This window comes from Sinocyclocheilus rhinocerous, unplaced genomic scaffold, assembly GCF_001515625.1.
Source record: "Sinocyclocheilus rhinocerous isolate Xijiao unplaced genomic scaffold, SAMN03320098_v1.1 scaffold604, whole genome shotgun sequence".
NCBI classification, from domain to species: Eukaryota; Metazoa; Chordata; class Actinopteri; order Cypriniformes; family Cyprinidae; genus Sinocyclocheilus; species Sinocyclocheilus rhinocerous.
This window is the reverse complement of record NW_015658518.1, coordinates 726,232-749,398: the sequence shown is the minus strand read 5'-3', so window position 1 is coordinate 749,398 and position 23,167 is coordinate 726,232. Positions and strand designations below refer to the sequence as shown.

Genomic DNA, 23,167 nt, shown 5'->3' with positions numbered 1-23,167 from the left:
TGCTTTGCATGCAGTATGTAGCACTCATTTCTTCAAGCCATAAAATGGAAGCGCACATGCGGGAATTATATTCTAAAAGAGACATGCACCAATCAATACCTGTTTTGCTTTATAGAATAATTCTTCCAGCATGATCCAAATACTGATGCAGATTCCAAAAACTGTGCTTACCAAAAAACAGTTTTCTTATCCAGGCCGCAAAAAAGGACATCAAGCGTAGTGGATTTTTTTTTTTAGCATTATTTAATCTTATTTTTATACCCAGACAACAATATCTCACAAAGCCATGTAACTCAAGAGCATTATCGGTCAAAAGTTTGGAATAATTATGATTTTTTAAATGTTTTTGAAAGAAGTCAGAATACATTCTAATGTGCTGATTTGGTGCTCAGGAAAAAATTCTTAATATTATCGGTGTTAAAAACTGCTCCTTAATATTTTTTGTGAACCCCTGTGATACATTTTTTTCAGGATTCTTTGATGAATACAAAGTTTGAAAGAAAAGTATTTATTTGAAACAAATTTATTTTGTAACATTATAAATTGAATGTGTTCTTGCTGAATAAAAGTATTCATTTAATTTCTTACTTTCTTTTTTTTTTTTTATCGTACTAACCCCAAACTTTTGAATAGTAGTGTATCATGTGGTAGTGTTTCCATGAAAATATTAAGCAGCACAATTGTTTTCAACATTGATAATAATACGAAATGCTTCTTGAGCCGCAAATCAGCATATTAGAATGATTTCTGAAGGATCATGTGACACTGAAGACTGAAAATTCAGCTCTGCCATCTCAGGAATAAATTACATTTTAAAATATATTAAAATAGAAACATTTCTTTAAATTGTAATAGTATTTCACTAGATTACTGTATTTTTGAACAAATAAATGCAGCCTTGGTGCGCATAAGAGAATTCTTTCAAAAACATAAAAAAATGATTCCTACATTTTGACCGATAGTGTATTTCTAGAGTTGGCAAAACATAATTCTGTTCAGAATGAATTAGTTGAAATTTAAAGTAGTATCAATAAAAAAGTCTCTAAATCTATCCCTGAGTTGAATCATATGCTCCAAGCAGTCATATCAGATGGAAACCAGTCTGTCCTTAAACCGTGTCACCTACTGAGGGTCACTAGGGTCATTAGGGATTCTGGGAGTCCCAGGCTGGACTAGAGAGGTCCTTGAAGCGGCCGAAGGCATGAACTGAGTCACACTGGAGCGCATGCGAGATCTCACAGAACGTGGCAACGGCTGCCGAGAGCCCAGGACAGGAGAACGGTAGGGGGAAGTAGGAGCAGATCTGGGAATGTGAGCATCAGAGTCTCCGCTATGAACAACATGACAAAACTCAATACTTAGCGTCTCTGGGTCTAAAACTAAAGTCTGAGTGCCCAGTTTCCACTGCGACTGGCCGAAGAAAAACGGCTGGGCTGAGGAGGTCCAGGAGGAGGAGGATGGAGAATGGACATCCAGTGAAGGAGAGCTACTGGCTGATGCAACCATATTGTTTTGGAATAGACAGGAAGGGGGTTTTGAAACCGATGCAGTGGGACTAGGGGGAGCAGTGAGTGCAGTTTGATGACTTACTTTTTGAGGGCTGCTCTTTATTTTTGGCACTTTTCCTCCACGGCCACAATGTGACTGCTCGTGGTCAAACTCTAAGTCTTCCAGGCGTTGGGTGAGGGACAGTTTCTGCTGAATAGCCATTCGCAGGAGGGAGTTCAGAGTCTTCTTTTCATCTTCTGCGGCAGCCAGCTGCCTCTGCATCTCATCCAGCTGAGTTACGTACTCATCACATCTGGACAAAAAGGAGGAGAGAACATAAAACATCAGAACACATTGTACAAGACTGAATAAGTATTATCTTGAATAATTACAACATATTTTACTACCATAATGTATTTCTGTGTGAAACATAATATTCAACCTTAAAAAATATAGTGAAGAACTTGATTTTGTCCATCTTAAGTTATTAGATTCCTGAACAAATGGCTCTAAAATGTTAGTTCTTTTTAGTCAAAAATCAATTGTGTAGTACGATACATATGCATTTTAGTAGTATTTTTACAAATATGAATAAATTAAATATGTTGCCATTTTTTTTTTATTTGTTGTTTAGTATGGTTGTTTTACATACTGTAGAGTTAAAGGGTTAGTTCACCCAAAAATGAAAATTAGGCTGTGTTTTACTCACCCCCGAGGCATCCTAGGTGTATATGACTTTCTTCTTTCAGACGAATCCAGTCGGAGTTATATTAAAAATCTAGCTTGCACTCACTGTTGTACACGGAAGCAGCTCCGGGCGGATAACGTATGAGGTCGGCTTTGCGCATGCGCCGCTCATTAGTGACGCACGCGGAAACGCAGCGGAGAGATCGAAACAAAAAAACGGTCACGAATTAGAAGTACAAAACGAGGATTTGTAAAGAAGAATGTCGGAGGATTTCGATATAAGTCAAGAAATGACTGGTTTTCCTTTGCTAAAGTAAGGAAACTTTGCTTCCTTTGATCCTCTTAACAAACGTTGGTTTTCAAATGTCAGAGGATTTCGATATAAGCCAAGATGAGACTGGTTTTCCTTTGCTAAAGTAAGGAAACTTTGCTTCCTTTGCTCCTGATAACAAACGTTGGTTTTCAAGAGACTCACCGGCGCATGCGCAATGCGGAACTCATACGTCATCCTCCCGGAACTGCTTCTGTGTACAACTGTTGGCGCAAGCTAGATTAAAGTGATTATTACGTTTTGAATATGGATATTTGTCTTACAAAAACGCATGCATTCACTACAGGAGGACTTTGTTCACCCCCCCGGAGCCGTGTGAGACAAATTTTTTTATGGATGGGCGCTTTTTATTTAACTTCTTTTGGACTGAAGCACTGCAACACCCGGTGACTGCAATGATAGATAGAGCTTGGAATAGCCAGGACAATTTTTAATATAACTCAGACTGGATTCGTCTGAAAGAAGAAAGTCACATACACCTAGGATGGCTCTGGGGTGAAAAAAATAAAATTTTTGGGTGAACTAACCCTTCAAGGCCAATTATTGTATTGCATTTATGCCACATTCAAAAATACATTGTCAATAAAATACCATTTTCTAAATTTTAAACTTTAATTTTTACAATTTTTAGTTGTGTCCCCAGCTGACACAAATATGTTCTAAGGACATTTTGCTAACGTTTCATTAAGTTACGAAAACATTCTTTCTGAATGCTCTCTGAACGTTCAAACGGTTCAGTTTTTTAAATGTTTAAAACCATTTTTCTTTGTTATACAAACATTATGGAACATGCAAACATAGAAATGTTACTTTTGAAAGTGATCGTTTTGAAACAAATAGAAATATTTAAAAAATCCAGTCACATCCAGTGTAAAAATTCTACAAGGATCTTTATTGGAATCATTAAGGAACCAGAATGATTCCAGCAACCAGCAACCGTTAATAGGAATCAGAACCTGAACTTATATTTCCATCCCTACCTGTAACAGTAACTAAATGGCTATTTAGCTGTTGGCTAACACTATTTCCGACCTAGGTGAGATCAGTCAGAAAGTAAAAGAGTTTCAAGCAGTTACATTTTGATGAAAGATTATTACAAATACAGAACATTTTGTTAAATCATGAATGTTATTTAAAGAAAGAAACCAGTTTGGATGTCCTCAATAATAATAAATGCCGATAAAGGCTGATAAACGCACCTTGTGGCAAACATTGCCCTCAGTGAGGAAAAGGTGGCTGCGTCTTCTTTGAGGGCCTTCAGTTCATTTCTAAGCTTCATCATTGTCTCCGTCACCATGGATTTCTCATTTTCATATTTGCTCTTCAGGTTCGCAAGGGCCACCTCGGCAGTCTAGAAACACAAATGAAAAACATATAATGTTCTGTTTAATATGCTTCTTTTTGAGACCAAACACAACTGGGGATATTGGGATTTGCATGGCCTTCTTACCTGTTTGTTGGCTTTCAGGACTAGACGCAATGTGGCGATCTGCTCTCTCTTGGTGCTCAAGAGGGATTTGAGTTTCAGGATCTCCTCCATGCAGACCTCTTTGTCCTTATCTAGGATGGGTGCCAACTCTCGTGCTGCAGCCCTCTGCCTGGAGAGCTGCAGCGAGCGGTCCACAGCCTTCTGCAGGTGCTTGATCTGGTCACGGATGATGGCGTTGAGGTTATAGATGTTCATGGGTTCCCGGCGGAGATCACCTGTTTCTGGAACTGGGGAGGGTGAGAGAGATGAACCATTGATTGGTGAACCAAAGGGGGTTTTGTTGGGACTTCTTCCTTCCCCTTTAGTTCCTTCTCCAAGGGGTTCCTTTGATGGAGAGTCTTGAGGACTCTTGGACATGTCTGAGGAGTTAGCAGCCGCGATACGGCGAGCTAAACGTGGAGAAAGCAGTGCTCTTGGGTCCTCTGGGCCTTTGAGACTGCCGCTACGTGTAACCCGGCTCTGACGGTAGTAGTCCAGCATGACTCGGTTCGGCGTTTCGTTGTTGCACAAGCAGACATGGTGGTAGAGCTGAGCAAGTTCCTCACTAAACGTAACCAGCTCGTCCTGAGCTGTGTTCAGCATGCCGTTACTTTCACTAGCCATAACGGAAGCACACCGGAGCTCCACTTCCAGACTGCTAACCCGCTCGCGGCCCTCACGGCAGGCTTTCTCCAACAGTTTCACCTGCTCTTCGAGAGCCTGGACCTTCCCTTCACTGTGGTTGCTTTCTTCTGATTGGTTCTCCAAAGACTGGTTATATTTTTCCTTCAAAGCCTTAAGCTCTGCCTTCAAGTAAATAACCTCAGTCACGGCAACTCTGTATTTGCACTCCAGAAGCTCCATTCCATTGATGTCTGCCTCATAATCGCAGCAACCGTTAATGGGCACGTCGTTCTTCTCTGACTCCTCCGTATCAAACTCCTTGTCACTGTAGAGGTGCTTCATAGCGTTGAAGCGCTCCGTAAGGCGGTGAACGCGTTTGTGCTGCTCAGTTAAAGCTCCCTGCGTGTGCTGCAGTTGAGTTTGAGACTCCTGCAGGTTGGAAAGTAGAACTGCCTTCTCTCGCTCAACCTAGTGGACAAGATGATACATAGGTTGTTAGCAAAATCCAAGATCTAAAAAAAAAAAAAAACACTATATGTTAGCCTTGCCATTCATTCAGGGGGAAGTCGTGAATAGCCTTGCCATAATTCCTAGTATGGGTCACCATACTTGGCCACATGTCACTTCACTCACTCATTTACACAACTGGGGTCAGTACACTTTTAAAAAATATTACTTACATTCATAAATGACACATTAAATTGATCAAAGGTGACAGTAAAGACATTTGAAATGTTACAAACGATTTCACATTTCAAATGAAATATGTTCTTTTGAACATTCTATTCATCAAAGAATCCTGAAAACAAGTATTAAAGGGACAGTTCACCCAAAAATTAAAATTCTGTCATTAATTACTCGCCTTCATGTCGTTCAAAACCCGCAAGAACTTTCATTCATCTTCGGAACACAAATTAAGATATTTTTGATGAAATACGAGAGCTTTCTGACCCTCCACAGACAGCAACACAACTACCACGTTCAAGGCCCAGAAAGCTAGTAAGGACAACGTTAAAATAGTCCATGTGACATCAGTGGTTTAACTGTAATGTTATGAAGCTACGAGAATACTTTTTGAGCATAAAGAAAACAAAAATAATAATCAAATAATGATAATTTCTTCTCTTCCATGTCATTAAGGTTGAACCACTGATGTCACATGGACTATTTAAACAATGTCCTTACGACCTTTCTGGGCCTTGAACGTGTCAGTTGCATTGCTGTCTATGAAGAGTCAGAAAGCTCTCGGATTTCATCAAAAATATCTTAATTTGTGTTCCTAAGATGAACGAAGGTCTTATGGGTTTGGAACGACGTGAGGGTGAGCAGTTCACCCAAAAATTAAAATTCTGTCATTAATTACTCGCCTTCATGTCGTTCAAAACCCGCAAGAACTTTCATTCATCTTCGGAACACAAATTAAGATATTTTTGATGAAATACGAGAGCTTTCTGACCCTCCACAGACAGCAACACAACTACCACGTTCAAGGCCCAGAAAGCTAGTAAGGACAACGTTAAAATAGTCCATGTGACATCAGTGGTTTAACTGTAATGTTATGAAGCTACGAGAATACTTTTTGAGCATAAAGAAAACAAAAATAGTCAGAAAGCTCTCGGATTTCATCAAAAATATCTTAATTTGTGTTCCTAAGATGAACGAAGGTCTTATGGGTTTGGAACGACGTGAGGGTGAGTAATTAATGACAAAAATTTAATTTTTGGGTGAACTATCCCTAAAGGTTTCAACAAAAATAGAAATAGTTAAGAAATGAAAGTTCATCAAGCACAAAAATGTCAACAACAACAACAACAACAGCAAAATGAATTGAATTACATGATACATGATTCTAGTTTTTTGCATTCAGTTTCTCTAGTAAAAGTCTAACCTACAATACTTTTGTTAGAAAACATGGAATATTTCACTCTATGTGCTTATAAAATTCCATTCTATAGATAGTTGTGATAGCTAGGTGTGTTAGCTTGCTTGTCACAAATTTAGCATAACCACAGACATGTGATTCCTGTCATTGAGCTCAAGTGCTGCTTAATTGCTTTTTGATCACTCATTGTATCAGAAGCGTCAGCCATCTAACGCTTGAGGCTGAGATAGCGAAACTCCATCGATTCCTTTCAGGCAATGAGCCAAGAACAACACAAGAAAATATATTTAACTTTTTTTCTGGATAAATGCCAGGCAACTACAGTAGCTGGAAGGGTGAGGAAACAAGTAATTATAACCAAGCAGTGACATAAATGAGTAAACTGCACATCTAAATAGCAAAATATACTACAGCAACTGCTTCGTGCAATAGGATGCTGAAATAATAGGCTCTTGGCTGTACATTTGATGGCAATCCCACACAGCAAGAGAAAACATTACTACAGCCACAGTCCCCAGAGGAGACCCTTAGATGCAAACATGTTATATAATGCTTTTCATGAAATTGATCTGTTTAGACTACTTGGATGAATTTATGTGTGGTCACATTGCTTTTTTTAAAATTCATACATGAACAAATGGCCATAGTGTTTTTTAATATATATACTGTATAATCTTAAAATACAAATGAGATATATTAATAAATTATTTTTATGTATTAATTTTATTTTAATGATTTCATATTAAATATTACTGTACAAACTGTATGTGCTATTGTCCTACACCAACCCTACCCCTAAACCTAGCCCTTACAGGAAACTTTGTGCATTTTTACTTTCTCAAAAAAACTAATTCTGTATGATTTATAAACTTGTTTCCTCATGGGGACCTCAAAAATGTCCCCACAAGGTCAAAATTTACTAGTATTACTATCCTTGTGGGGACATTTGGTCCCCATAACGTGATAAATACCAGGTACACACACACACACACACACACAATGGGTTTTTGTTTTTTTTAACATGTACCAATGCATTTACACTGACAACAAGCTACATTCACTGCAATTATCATGCCATTTTTTTGTCTGATTTGCTGTGTGATGCTCCTTTAAGCAGCTGATGCTCTCTATGTTTCTGTGTCCACGCTGGCAGATTTTCTATTCTTGTCCCATGCTGTCTCTTTTGCTGAATATGCCTGTGGCACACGCACATACAAATACATTACTGTGTCCTGCTTTTACAGAAGCAGGCACAAAGCACTCCCTCATAATGGTAATCAACCTGACAGTAACCTCCCAAAGCACAAAATAGACTTTTGCACTTACAGCAATCAACTTTCCTTCACTCAAATTTACACCTAAGCTCTTAATACCTAAAGTGTTTTAACAGTCATTACAAATATGTCTATGCTAAAGTGTCAAGGGTATCAAAATGTGTCAATAAAGGCATCATTTGATGTCCATTGAGACTGACTGGATTAATAATGGTTAATGCCCTTTAAAGGGTTTAAGGCATCTATGTTTGCTTATAAAGTAGTAGTAGATGCATTAATTCTCTTTCACTCAACAGGAGTCAATAGTTGCCCATTAATTCACTGGATAACAGCTGTTTTCCCCCAAAGCACTAAAATACTAAAAGTACTAAAATAACACTGAAATGAATTAATAACCAACTAAATAGTTTTTCTGACAGATAAAAAAAAGAATAAAGTTTAGAAGGTATATCAGTATGATATTTAAATGAGATCTAGTTGAAAAACTGGAATAAGTTCTTTAAAATGTTTTGGGGGGGATTTTTGTCTTTTTTTAAAATTATTGTTATGATTCAAACATGTCTCCTACATGAGCATGATCCACTAAGCTAAATCTCAAGATTAAGTTTAGATAAAATTAATCAAACTAAATAAATATTGCTCTCCAGTCTCATTTCATACTCTGGTTTTGCCACAATCCCTGCATATTCTATGCCTTATGCCATGTGACCAACCTGTAGAAGCTGTTGTTTGAGTTTCTGTATCTCAGACAGGCTGAGTTCGCTGAAGAGATCAGACACTGGGTGCAGCACCTCTCCCTTCCTGCCTCCCAGGCGGTGATATTCTCCGTTCACCTTTGGTCCATGCCCATTGCACTCATTACAGCGGTTACGGTCCTCATTGTTGGGGCTGGACCCAGATGCAGACGTGCCATTGGTCGCTGCCTCCTCTGCTAACTTCAAACCCTCCACGGCAGAGATGGCCAGGTGAGTGCTGGCTCCGTACACACTGTCCGTCAGGCTGAGATGATGGGCCAGCTCCTTTCTCAGATTGTTCTTCTGCTCTCTCTCACTCTTCAGAGCATCCAACGCCTCTTCTAACTGGCCTTCAGAAATGTCTTTCAAACGCAAAGCGTCTTCCAGCTGGCTGTTGAGTAGCACTGTCTCTTCCTCAAGCACTTTGATTTCATGCTTTAGACCCTCATATTCCACCTATACATTTTAAGGAGATTAAAGAGAATGTGAACAGGCATATTTATGGACAATTGACGGTGTAATATAAGAATAAGAGAATAAGACAGAATAAGAATAATATTGTGTGTATATTATGCAATTTATATATATATACTGTACATATACATATATATATATATATATATATACTAATTTGAGGTAAATGTTTTCCATGTAATATATTATTAACATAATGGCATAATCTTAAAGGTACGCATAATGTGATTCAAGTAGGACATGTTCGAAGGTGAACATTCAATACTATCAAATCATCCCATAAAATCACAGTCCTAACTCTTACTACTAAAACCACTGGTTTATGAAAATGTTGTTGAAACCAAACCCCAACCTTATCTATCTGATCATATCATATCCTATCATCAAGGATATTGAACTAGTAATGTGTCCTACTGGGTTAAATCATGTTAAGCTTGAAAGTACAGCATGGAAACTTAATTATGAGCACAAAATTACATTTTTGGTGGAAGAAACCTAACATTTTAAATGTGAAGAAAAACTTCTGGATGTCAAGAGGTCACTAGAGCCACTAAATTTAAGTGACTATACATGTAATTCTACTCTATAGTGGTTTTGATACTGTGTTTCACAATTATTGTGTGTGTGTGTACAGTATATATACCTGATTCTGTTTGAGTGTTGACACTAGTTTCTGTAGGGTGATGTTCTCCTCCTCCAGTTCAGTGTAGTCCTGCAGCAGTCTGGTCTCTCTGAACTTATACTCTCTGATTTCCTCTCTCATCCTGTTCCTCTGTAGCTCTAACATCTCATTATTCTGAAAGAGAGAAAGGGAAGGACAACAGAAAAAAAAAACATGAGTCACTTGGCTGTTTATCCATTACCCCATTTCAGAACAAAGAATGATTGACAAAATCCGCTTGTTAAAGAGGTAAGAACAGCATCGATGTTCTGGACAGCATAGTTTGAAGGGTCTGTCTTCTCCAAAGAGGCAAAGAACGTTTTTAGCCAGTTCAGCCAGTTTTTAGCAACGATATATCTTGGTTAAATTAAAACTCAACCTCTGTATCTGTGATAAACATAACACAGAGAATTTTATGACTAATGGTCTAAAAAGAAGATGGTAATAAAATAAAATAAGCAGTAACCCTATATATCTATCTATTGAAGGACTCCTTATTGTCATTATAATGGTGGTATGAGAAATGAAATAGAAAAGAAAAGAATATCTATTAAGAGCCTCCTGTTTGTCATTATTTTGGTGTTATGGGTGAGTATGTCATGATGAATCTTTGTAAGGAATCTATAAAAATCCATTAGCCTTACATTATAATAGCTTTGTATCTGTGAGTCAGAGTCTAAGATGATACTGAGATGTCAACACTTGAGCTGACAGGAATGCTGGGTAACAAATTGCTTTCCTTTAGAGGAAACCCAAGTCAGCACATTCTTCCTCACAGTTCAATCTATATGGGAAAGCCGAGACAAATGCTTTTTTAACAGCTGAAACAGAATGTTATGAGCAAGATGACAAAATGTTGCATCGTAATGAAATAGAAAAGAAAAGAATATCTATTAAGAGCCTCCTGTTTGTCATTATTTTGGTGTTATGGGTGAGTATGTCATGATGAATCTTTGTAAGGAATCTATAAAAATCCATTAGCCTTACATTATAATAGCTTTGTATCTGTGAGTCAGAGTCTAAGATGATACTGAGATGTCAACACTTGAGCTGACAGGAATGCTGGGTAACAAATTGCTTTCCTTTAGAGGAAACCCTCAAGTCAGCACTTTCTTCCTCACAGTTCAATCTATATGGGAAAGCCGAGACAAATGCTTTTTTAACAGCTGAAACAGAATGTTATGAGCAAGATGACAAAATGTTGCATACATCGTAATGTGTCTGATAATGTAGCACTAATCTATACAACAGTGAGTCATAATAAGTGGCCAAAAGGTACCTCTTTATGGCTTTCTACCAAGTTACCAGCCCTGATCTTTAATCATAATGCCTCGTACAACTGTTTGTGCCAGCATTCACAATGTAGTAAAACTTTGGAATACTTAAACCATTCTTCAAGAGCAGATTGCTGGAAAATCACAATAGCTGAGAGAGAAAACCCCCCACCGTTGCACAAACTGGGCAGAACTGCTGATGAAGAGTCAAAGGTGTGGAACAGACATGGGAACAGAGCCAACCTTGGGAGAAACCTAGATGCTGATTGGGCAGTAAGACAAACGTGTAGCGCACAGCATATTTTAATTATCTCAAGACCACATGTTTTATTTACAGTTATTTACACTAAAAGTTTGGGGTCAGTAAAGTTTTTTTCTAAAATAAATTAATACTTTACTTTAAAATGGTCAAACGTGACAGTAAAAAAATATAATATTAAAATAGATTTCTGTTTTGTTTTATACTTTCTATTCATTAAAGAATCCTTAAAAACATAACGATTTCCACAAATATTTTAAGCGGCACAACTGTTTTCAAAATGTATAATAATAAATGTTCTTGAGCACAAATCAGCATATTAGAATGATTTCTGAAGGATCATGTGACACTGAAGACTGCAGTAATGATGCTGAAAATTCACCTTTGACGTCACATAAAATATAATAAAATAGAAAACAGTTATTTGTTATTTTAAACTGTAATAATATTTCACAATATTACTGTTTTTTCTGTATTTTTTGTCAAATAAATGCAGCCTTGATGAGCAGAAGAGACTTTTTTTTAAAAACATTACAAACCTATATATATAAGTTCGGCTTTATAACCTAGTGTCTATAAAAAAAAAACTGTCTAGATGTTCACTGAAGCTGCAACAAAATCCATCCAAATTGAACTAAAGCTGTCGCCAACAAATCCACCATAACTAGAATAAGAGGATCAAACACTGTTATGTCATGAGATATTTTGCACACCCTGGCAGACGACCTTCCCCTGAGCTGAGATATTGATTACTGTACACAATACCACAGCTCTTCCAGAGGATGTGATGTCTCATTGCATATTCCAAGCGCTGCCGTGCCAGTTCAAATGAGCTGGGCATGAACTCCAGGGGATTACTGACCAATTATCACCCAGTACAGCTCTATTGTAGCAGTGGTAATCATGGGCTTCACACACTCAGGGGTCAGGAGCAGTGCAGTAGCCTACAGTACTGGAGCAAACCTAGTACGTGCCGTGCCAAAATCCGCTAACCGGTAATGCTGGTTATAAGACTGAAATGATTCACCTGTATTATGAAGTACACAAAGGCCAAAATTACACTAGTGTCATCAAATGGTATTGCAAAAATGTTTTACTTCCAAACCCACCCCTTCCAGACCGCCCCCTCTTTCATTGGTCATTAAACAGAGCCGCCCCAAACTCGAACCATTGGTCGAGCCAGAATATGACATGTTGGCCCACATGAAATAAACAGAGCTACCCTGAAAGTGCCATAGAGATTTTGGGAAGTCAGTCTATGAATTGCTTACTCATAATGTTTCTGTACTGTTGTTAAAAGCTGTTATTAAAATAGATAAAAAACAGTTATGAACACATCTTACTGGCCTAAACTTTCTGGCACACACCATATGCTCAGTGTTATTTTAGTATTACTGCGAGATACTATTATAATTTTCATTGACAGTTTGAATTATTTTTGACTTTTCATATTTTCCAGTTTAATTTTCTTTTTAGTTACATTTTTAGTAATTTTGTTGTTTTTTTGCCATTTATATTAGTTTTTTAATATGTCTATAGTTTTTAGTATTTTTTTATTTTAGTTTTATCGATTTTAGTACATCAAGTTCAACTAAATAAAAACAAGAAATGTTTTAAAAAACTAACCGAAATGAATGACATTTTTTTTCAGTTTATTTTATTTAAAGAAACAAAATTGAACAAAATGTTTGTCATGGTTTCAGCTTTAGTTTTACTTAACTATAATAACCCTGCATACGTTTTTAACATTACACCAAAATTAACTACATTTTTTATTTTATTTCAGTTTATTTTATTTAAAGAAAAAAAATTGAACAAAATATAATAACCCTACATATGTTTTTAACATTACACCAACAGACTGATATCAATTACTTGCTATATGATTTGTCTTGATAATTAAATAAAGAAAAAACAAACAAACAATGCATCTAACAATGTGGGGTAAAAATGCAGCTAATGTAACATTTTTTCTTTTTTTTTGTAGTGTAAAACATTCTAAAAACATTTGCACAATAAAATTAGCATGCCATTTCAGTGATTGTTATTTGCTTATTTGAGTAAAAATGCTCATTTTTGTATCTGTCAGAATACCTGGATGTACTGTAGTAATTAAGCTATTCGAAATGTGAGGTACTTTATGTGACCCCAGTGTGAAATTCTTAGTGAAATTCCCTGTCTCAAAGGGCTGCAGTGGCCGTGTGTGTGTACAGTGTGTCTTTGTGCCGACCTCAGGGCATTTCTCTTATGCCCCAGCTTAGCCATGGATTTGCCCCCTACAATGCACTATGGCGACAGTCTCTGACCCTGACACCACCCTCTGCCTCCAATGACTGCTGACACACTACACACGCATTCTGACTGCCCTCAAAATAACCTTTTGACCCAAGATGAAGTTTCATAGTCTTGTAAAATTAATTCTATTGAGAAAGGGAGTACTAACTTTCAGATGTGTATACTTGGATATGTTTTATATGGATATGTAATGTGACAGCAGTTTCAAAAGTAAAAGAAAATACACAACTCACCTCTCTGAGTTCCTGCACTAGGGCATTGAGACGTTCGGCCTCCGCTTGGGCATTGGAGGCCACAGAGCTGCTCACGTTGAGCTGGGTTTGAAGGTCCACCAGACGTCCCATGTAATAGGCCTCTTTGGAGGCAGATTCCTGCAGCAGCGTCTCTTCGTTTGTCTCACCATCCTCGGCGACTTTACGCTGGTTGGTGTACGCCTGACCGAACGCCTGTAAATGAACGACAGAGAGAAAAAGGGGTGTTCAGTTTAAGAAAATTATGGCTGTTTTCACAACAGCACACTACCACAACACCAAACAGCTGATGGTAGCCATTGACTTCCAAACAGGGGCGATTCTAGGAATTTCATTTTAAGGGGGCTCAGCCCCCAATGAGGGTATATATATATATATATATATATATATATATATGTGGAAAAGTTCATTTATTTCAGTAATTCAACTCAAAATGTGAAACTCGTGTATTAAATAAATTCAATGCACACAGACTGAAGTAGTTTAAGTCTTTGGTTCTTTTAATTGTGATGATTTTGGCTCACATTTAACAAAAACCCACCAACCTTATTTTTTTAGTGCTTATAGTGGATGAGGGTGTATTGTCTGTTGTGACCACAGGACATTCATCATACTTGCCCACTTCATGAACATGAACAATGAGGATATTGCTACTACATGAATTTTTATTAATTTCAGGAACTTGATTTACGATGCACTTTGCAGTATATTTGATCCAATTCTTAAGTTCTACTTAATAATCCGGTTTCAGTGGTTAACAGGCCACTGCCACTAGATCATTAATGAATAACGACCAACAGTTCAGTATATTTCTTTCTTAGCAAAGCTACTATACGGCTTCTGAAGACTAATCAATATAAGTCCTTTCAATCATTTTTGGGCGTACTATCCCTTGCACTCACATTTTTTTCTTTCCTTTTGATTGCTGAACTCTGGGGAGAAGGCACAAAAGCGAATGGATATGCCGCTTTGATTAATTCAGTGACAGAAGTGTGAATAAGCTCTCATTGTGATTTAAAATGAGGGCCTGCCAATGTCCCAGAATCCCTGCTGAAGGTGCTCTGCCTCCCAGCTGCACTCTGAGAGAGAACAAGAGAGAGAGATGTATGGACTCAAATATCGGACGTTGCTGTGACCACAGAGACTGGATCTTTGCTGTATAATGTAGGAGGCAGATGGTTTGTGGAGGAAGTGTGTCCATAATGCCGACTTTCTCCATCTGGCTCCTGTTATTTAGAACAGGGAGTCACTCTACAATGCCCTCTCAAGTCTCTAAACTAGTCTCTGAATTGTAATTTTGTGAGGTTGGCATATTAACATTTTTGGAAGATTTTGAGCACAGTCTCTCTTGGATGAAGCTCGGAAAAAAAATGTCAGAGCCATATTTCTTTCAAAATAAAAAAAGCATTTATACAAAATAATGTGTTTTAATTTATTTTATTGTATATTTTTTGTGTTTTATACATATTTTTTTGTGTGTTTTATATTTATATTTCACTAAAAAATATAATAAAATTAAAAAACATTATTTTGTATAAATGCTTATACATATACGTATGTGCATGATGCAATTTTTAATAAAGTAGTAAAACAAATGAAAAAGTAAACAGAAATAAACTATTAAACAAAATATAGTGTCTTATTTTTGTTTAATTATATGTTATATCATACTTAAAACTATATTTTGATATTATAATTATATTTATATTACAATTATGCAATATGTTTAATATTTATATGTAACACACACACACACACACACACATATATATATAAACACCTTGCTTTTATTATAGAAAATGGGAAATAAAATATATGATATTAAATGATGAAATTGATGAAAAAAATAAAATAAAATAGTAGACAAAAATAAAATATCATTCTTACACATCTTCCTATCTCCTGCATATTGCAAGCATCACTGTAACTGTGTCTGCGAGCAGATAGTATGTTTTACATTGGCTGCAACAACAGGAAGTATCTGAAAGCACAAGTGTCAACAGCAACAGCTGCGATAACATTAAACACCATACTGTGCAAACATTTATGTGAATTCGCCTCTTTCACATGAACATACGTGTGTATAGGAAACAGAAAGAAAAAAGAGAAAGAGAGCGCTCAGAGCAGACATCAGTTAGCCTTGTCAGTGATTTGTTCCAGACAGTCGTGGTGGCAGCGTCTGCGTGTCTGTGACAGCAGGGCAGGAGTCTGTTCTGTACGCTGCCAGCACAAGCCAGAAAATCCTTGTTATTCCCATAACTGGGTGGGCTGCAGTCAAACCTTGCATCATCTGTCTCATTCATTCAAGGGTATTGGTGGTTAATATGCATCTTGCATCAGCGATATGCTATGGTATCAGTTCAGTTCGCAAGATATTGCAAAATTACTTTATATATAACAGTAAAACTTATTGATCCAAGTATGCTGACAATATTTAACTGCATACAAGAAACCTTGGAAAGAGAGAGAATAATTGGCACAACAAATTTCTGCACACTCATAACAAAGCTCCTCATGACTCCACCAAAGATTATGTAAGCAAAAATGAATCCTAACATAAATCACAAACTGATTTGAACCCTGACATCAGCACATATGGCCAAAACAATGTTTTATGCAAAGTTATAAGCAAAAGCGAGCTCATCACATTCATGTTGACTGATACATTTAGTAGTTATACTGTACATACAATATAATGCAGGTAAAGTTGTAGAGTATGTGGGTGTTAACTGACTTTTGCTGCATGAAATCTGCCAAGAAAATGACACAGAACTTTCAGTTTCTGTCTGTTTGAACTCATATTTAACATGCACTTTATACTCAAAAATGGAATCTACAATTGTAATGGTATTCTTTAGACTATAACCATCTAACTAAATTTCCCCCAGGCAAATGTGTGGTGCAAAAAATGTCAAACTGTCTGAAATTTCAGTGATGAAACTATAAATTCATCATTATTCCTACCATCCTACACAGAATCCCTAAAAATCTGTCAAGATTTGCCACTAATGAGATGAGGTGTCCAAAACCTAGTAAGCTGTCTCATAGTCTGCTGTCTATGTAGTGCACTGGAAACATCAACAGCATCCTAACCAGAATGGAACAGCACAATAGCAGCAACCCAACACTAACAAACTTAATCTTTCTTAACTAACTTTAACAGATGGTTCCGAAGTTGACATGTTGCTAGACTAATGCGTCAGAAGCTGCATCCAAAATCACTTTCTTTTGGAGTGTGTACTGTATTCAGTGAAGAAATTCTGGACCATTGATGAAACACATACAGTATAGGGAATAAAGAAGTGTGACGACAACATGTTTGTCGTATTTTAACTGTTTAAAATAAATGTCATTTATACATGTTTAAACTAAACTAAAAATAATAATAAATAAAAAAATATATATTATTAATAATATTAATAATTCATAATTAGTTAATAATTAAACATCAACCATTAAAACATCAAAATAGGCTGTGGTTGCAATAGAGCTGGACTACTAAAAACCATATACACAAATAATATACATTAAATCTTTCAAATGAAATACATTTAAATTATGCAGAACTAATGTTACGGGGCTGACGAGACGCGAGACGTGCGGATCCATGTGCAAAGCTTTATTAATAGACATGGTAGAGACAGGCAAGGGTCAGATAATGGCAACAAACTGTGTGTGTGTAATCAGTGCAATGGATGATGGGAACTGTAGTCCGGGTGAAGTGCAACAGTGGTGTGGTGCAAGAGTCCATAGTAGTGGAAGGGTGACCTCTGGTGGCAAGCAGACGGAAGTTCATGGACCGGATTCGTGACAACTAATATATATAGATTTTTTTTTTGACAGATTATCCATTTTTCATGACCTCAACACACAAATTTATGCTATATACAGAGCCAGAGGAATTGAGAAAACAATTGCTCTACTGTAGCATTAGTTTCACCTTCATCTGTATCTTTTAATTTAACACATTTGTCTGAATTACCTCAAGGCAAAGTCCTAGAGGAAAAGACACAAGAGGGCTTGTGCTTCCTGTCAGTGTGAAGAAATATAGATGGAACCAGACACATTAGCAAACCAGCATTATGGAGTCTCACAGCACAGTATATTTGCAACGGAGTCACATAGAAAACAGGAAGCTTAAATAGTAAAAGCTTTGCAGTAAAGCCACATAAAACAAAATAATCTCCATTCCAATTGCACTGATATGCAATGCTTGACAAATCCATTATTATTATGACAACAGAACAAATAATTTACTTTAATTGGCTTCAGTACTGGCCAACATTATATGAGTAATGAGCACAAACAGTAGCTACAGTTCACAACCTGTGTGATGCTACACCTGGAGCTTGTTGAGTTTTGGTGGGGTTTTCATCCCATACGCGAGGTCATTTCCTGTTGTTGTATTTTTTATCAGGTACCTGCAGGGTCCATTTTCAGGTTTCAGCAATGTGTGGAGAAAAACAGGAGAACCAGGGCTGTTCTCAGAGTCTCAGGAGGCTTATAAATCCAGGGTGGAGTTTGGCTAGAATGCTTTCCTCAGCAATGAGAGAAACCAAATAATAAAATCTTCATCGATCCTTTAGGAACTGTTGAACAAAAATTATTTGATTCAAGTCAACAATATTTAACTACTCCTAATGAAGCATCTAAAACATTGGTCTTTTTAGCAACAACATTACAGTACATGCTCATATACTACATAATTTTATTTTGTGGAAAATTAGATACTAGCTATTTGTATGGCTCATCATACAGACACACTAACTAAACTACCACTTCCTGGTAAGTGTTTTTATAAAGACAAAGGGAGGAGGATATACTAAACAGTTCTTCAGCTACACACATCTGCAGCAATGCAGCACTTCTTATTCACTGCAACACATGTTTAGCTGACAGGGGAATGCAGGATGAGAATAATAGAAGACTGTATTACTCCAAATCACCTTTGGGGCAGAAGATGCTTGGGAATTAGGAGCCCGGAGCAAGAAAAGAGGCTTTTCTTCTTCTTTATACCTTGTTGAAAGAGATTTGATTCTGTTTGAAATTTAAATTCACAGCATGCATGCACCTAAACAGACTATGAAAACAGCTTCATCTTTAGTTGAACAGAGCCACTTAAATCGCTTATTTTGAGTAAGCATTTAATGCACAGCACTGCGCACAGCCAGTTGATGTGAAAATTACCTGCAACTTTTATCGGCGGTTCACTTCAATGATAAATGCGTACCTCATCATACTAATACATCATTAAATAGTCAACAATAAATTTACTGCACCTCCCGAGGCACTGAAAACAAGTCCATTCATCACAGTGAAAATGATATGATTGGGTTTTATATGGTATCGCTCTCGCTGTCTCTTCTTCTTGGTCTCTTTTTTGGAGTGCCATCGGTCATAAGCACAGACTGGTCTGCAGTATTTTAGGGCAGTAAATTGCCCTGTATAGAGAGATTGTATTCCAGTCCTCTGCCTCAAGCATCTTATAACAATGTCACTTATTAGCCATCCTTAGAGAGCGAGCGTCCTACATACATGCTGGGAAGGGAACTGAGACAGGGCAGGGGCCCATTTAATTAGCACACAGGTCAGGAGCCATGGGCCACTACCACCTGAACACACAAACACAAGGACAGGAAACTGTGCCACTGGGCATCATCTAAACAGGGTGTAATGGATGGCTGAGTCTGCTTTTAACATGCTGGCATGGAAATAAAGTGGTGGTGGGGAAATTAGATTTAGTGGAGGATTATATTGATATAATCATACTCGTCTGATGTCTAACATTCGGTCTACAATGTAAGTTTCAGAGGTGCCTGAGAATGTTTGTTTACCTCAAATTAAAGAAATTAAAATGAAAATCAATTTTCTTAAATTAAAACAAAAAGTAAAAAATGGACTTCTAAATAATCCTATTTTATTTGAACAGAAATAGACTGCTATGAAGATGGATGTTAAAATGTTGGCATGAACAGTTGTATTTAAGGAAAGCAGATGCACTTCAATTGATTCCCACATATAATAGGTATATATGTATTAAAGTGAATATATAAATTATGGCTCAAAATCTGCAAATATTGATAAGATCTTAATTGGAAAATTAAACAACATTTTATAAAACTTTGATTATTGCCTTAATCTCTTAAACAACTGGGAAGACAGTGATCAAACTACATTTCATAAAATTAGCCTGTCAAGTTCCCAAATCTGTGTATCAGCATATGATAGTATATTGTGCATGTTATTTTCTGACAGACATCAAGGTTGAAATATTTAAATATTCACGCGCGCACACACACACACACACACGTTTGTTTCTGTGAATTGTGGGGACTTTCCGATAAACATAATTTACTATTTTTAATATTATTTTCCCTCGTGGGGACCGCAGGCCGGTCCACACAATGTCAAACATTTCAGGTTTTTACTATCCTTGTGGGGACATTTGGTCCCCACAATGTAGCATATACAAGTACACACACACACACACACATACATATAAAGATAGAAATACTAAGTAAAGATACTTGTAAAAAAATATTTATAGAAAACTCTACAAAGAGTGAGATATACAGGAAGTGTGCTGATGACCGTGATCCAGTCCATAAGGCAGCAAATGGATTTGTCACACTTAGAGGGAGAACAAATGAGATATAGAGTCTATAGTCTTACATGGCTGAAACAGTCATAACCGCCCTGTAAGAGCAGAGTACAGACTTTATTCATTTCATTGTCAGAGCCCACAGTTTCTTTTACTGCAGCCAGTGAAGTTGCAGTCTAGAAAGCTGAAGTAAAGCAACAATCAATACACAGACCCCTGGGTAAAGCAGACAGGCTCTTTCCCAAAGTCTCATTGCAGCAGAAATAAAAAGTGAAAAACTGTGCAGGGTTCTAGGCAGTTTCTGCTCTGAGAGATGTCAAAGGTACAGGCCTGAATCCACACCACTTCTGTAGAGTCACTGCTGTTTGATATTTTCAGATCCACCCAGAACTCTGAAAATCACTGGAGACAGCAAAGCATCTCACACAGTCAAGCTTTCTAGCCTTACAAAGTTTACTCCATTGATCACGAGATTGTACAGACATACATATCGACTGCTTTGTAATACCTGTTTACCTGACCTGCAGAGGACAGCACCGTGTTTTTACTTTACACTCTTTTAAACAACAGTTCCTTGATTATCTATTGTTGTTGTTTTCACCTTCATTTTCTGTTATTTTTGTTGGCAGGCTGCAAATTCTTATTTGGTTAGTTCTTAATAGTGGCCCAATGGCCCAAATGTGAGTGTTGCCAACCAAGTCGATGCATCAATTAGTGTCAATTAGACTCAATTCCAGCAGGGAATTGTTGCTTGGTGATTGTTATGTGGCTTTCTTACTGGCCCAAGTCAAAAGACCCAATCCATAATTCATCCTTCATCATGCAAAAAACATTACCAAGCTCAAGCAGATGCATAATTAGAGGTATCATTATGTGCCACCAAAGTTTATATTCATAGGTCCTGTGATTTCAGTGAGGCAGAAAACATGGATGGAATGATGGAATCCTGTCATACACACAGAACCTCAAAGGTCTTCACAACAACTGTCAAAATAAAACTTTGATTTAAGTTGGAGAAACTATGACAGAAATATATAAATATTGTACAGTATAATGTACTTCTTATAGTAGTAATAATAATATTAATAATAATACATTTAGAATCAAATAATTTCTTGCATGTTTTAATTTGAACAGTAATACTCTGCTGTGCAGCACTTTGAATGCCAAAAGTAAAAGGAATTGTTACATTCTCAATTGCTTATGTTCTAAAACATGAATTAAACTATTCAAATGTTTCATGCATTCCTTTGATTACCATTTTTTACCATTAATTTGTTTTAAATCACAAATGCAGAAAAACTAGACAATACAGAATTTTAAAAATAGAAAAAAAAATTCATAGAGCTCTATTATTGTAAAAAAAAAAAAAAAAACAATAAAAATAATGAATTAAAGTTTTATTAATTAAATTGATTAGACATGCTTTTTTAATTATAAATAATGTTATTAAATCTGGAAAAATTAAAACGGAAAACATAGGATTTAGGGAAAAATAAAACAGATTTCATAGGGCCCTAAAAATGTATTTTTGTTGAATTTTCAATAAATTGTTCTTAAATTGTATGTACTGTATTTCATGATTTCAATCAATTTTATGCGCTTTTTGATTACTAGAACATTTATCCAGAAAAATTACAATTGAAAAAAAAAGAGAATTTGGGAAGAAATAAAACAGATTTCATAAGGTCCCAAATTTACGGCAGATGCTTTTATCTAAATCCTTAATCCTAAGAATGAGCAATGAAATAGTGATGCTCTCCTATAAGTATATAATTAATTAGGCCTTCTCTCTGTAGTAGCACTGAAAATGCTGTTTATTGGTATTAATTTGGAGTGTGGTGCTGGCTCACAATGCAATAATCATTTGCATCAGAGCATCAGAGACTAAAATCAATATCTCTCACCACTGGGGAATCTTGAGAGATGAGGTCCTTTGTGCCAAAAGATTAGACTATGGGGGTTGGGCAGAAAAACTAGGGCCTGTACGACCAGTTTTTATCGATCAGCTTCTAGAACCCCTGCTGATGTTGTGAGGGGGAGGCAGGCAGGAGTCCTACGAGGCTTCCTATCTACTGCGTCCTTCTCTCTGTCTCTTACGACATCACTTTTCATTTTCTTTCTCAGTCTAGGACAGGCAGATTTATGACTCCATATGGATGACCTAGAAATGCTCTATGCCCTTTAGTGAGTATTTAAAAGAGGCCTGACATTTACTAAGGACGAGACTCAAAGAGTTCATCAGAGTTCCTACCATATTCCCACCCTACCTTACACAGTACCACTTACACTCTTACTTTGTTTACTGCCAAGTTATGTAGCTCAAAGAGTAAAGCAAGGTGCCAGCAACACCAAGGGCATGGGTTTGAACTTGAATGCTTTGATAAAAATATAAATACACAGGTATAGCCTAGAATGTAGAACTCTTTGAACTCTTTGATTTGTACTAACTGTAAAGACCATACCAGTTTAACAGCTCAGATATGAGATGTTCAGCATCTTCCAAAAATCATAAAGGTCTTATCACTGTAGATCAAGTCACATCAAGAGCATTTCAGTGGAAACAGGACTGAAGGGCATTACTGTTCAAGTACACACACCCTCCATTTGTAACCATAAAACACTCAACAGTCTATTTCCTGTTTCCTGAGGGACCGAAAAACATTTTGAGCTCTATTTGCTGTTTACCACAAATAGATTAAAAAACAAATGCATAACAGTGAATCGTTTTACTCATTTTGTTAACTGAAGAGGATTTATTTCTTTGTAACAAGTAAACAGAAAAGAGAAAATTCTGTCATAATTTACTCACCCTAATGATGTTCAAAAAGACATTTAGCCTTTTTTGTAGAACACTATATATA

General features: G+C 36.7%; 1 protein-coding gene across 4 annotated transcripts in view; it reads right to left on the bottom strand.

Moving 5' to 3' along the window:
- The window catches only part of LOC107722484 (protein bicaudal D homolog 1-like), a 32,149-nt gene that overhangs the window by 5,244 nt on the left and 3,738 nt on the right, over nucleotides 1-23,167 (bottom strand). For 3 of the 4 annotated variants that reach the window (XM_016530841.1, XM_016530843.1, XM_016530842.1), the window contains exons 2-7: nucleotides 13,685-13,897; nucleotides 9,606-9,758; nucleotides 8,468-8,944; nucleotides 3,957-5,066; nucleotides 3,706-3,857; nucleotides 1,591-1,801 (exon numbers count right to left, since the gene is read on the bottom strand). In XM_016530841.1, the coding sequence (XP_016386327.1) occupies nucleotides 1,591-1,801; nucleotides 3,706-3,857; nucleotides 3,957-5,066; nucleotides 8,468-8,944; nucleotides 9,606-9,758; nucleotides 13,685-13,897 (2,316 nt within the window). Of the gene's footprint in view, nucleotides 1-980; nucleotides 1,802-3,705; nucleotides 3,858-3,956; nucleotides 5,067-8,467; nucleotides 8,945-9,605; nucleotides 9,759-13,684; nucleotides 13,898-23,167 lie in introns of those variants that run through there. The other variant, XM_016530840.1, reaches the window with a different exon arrangement.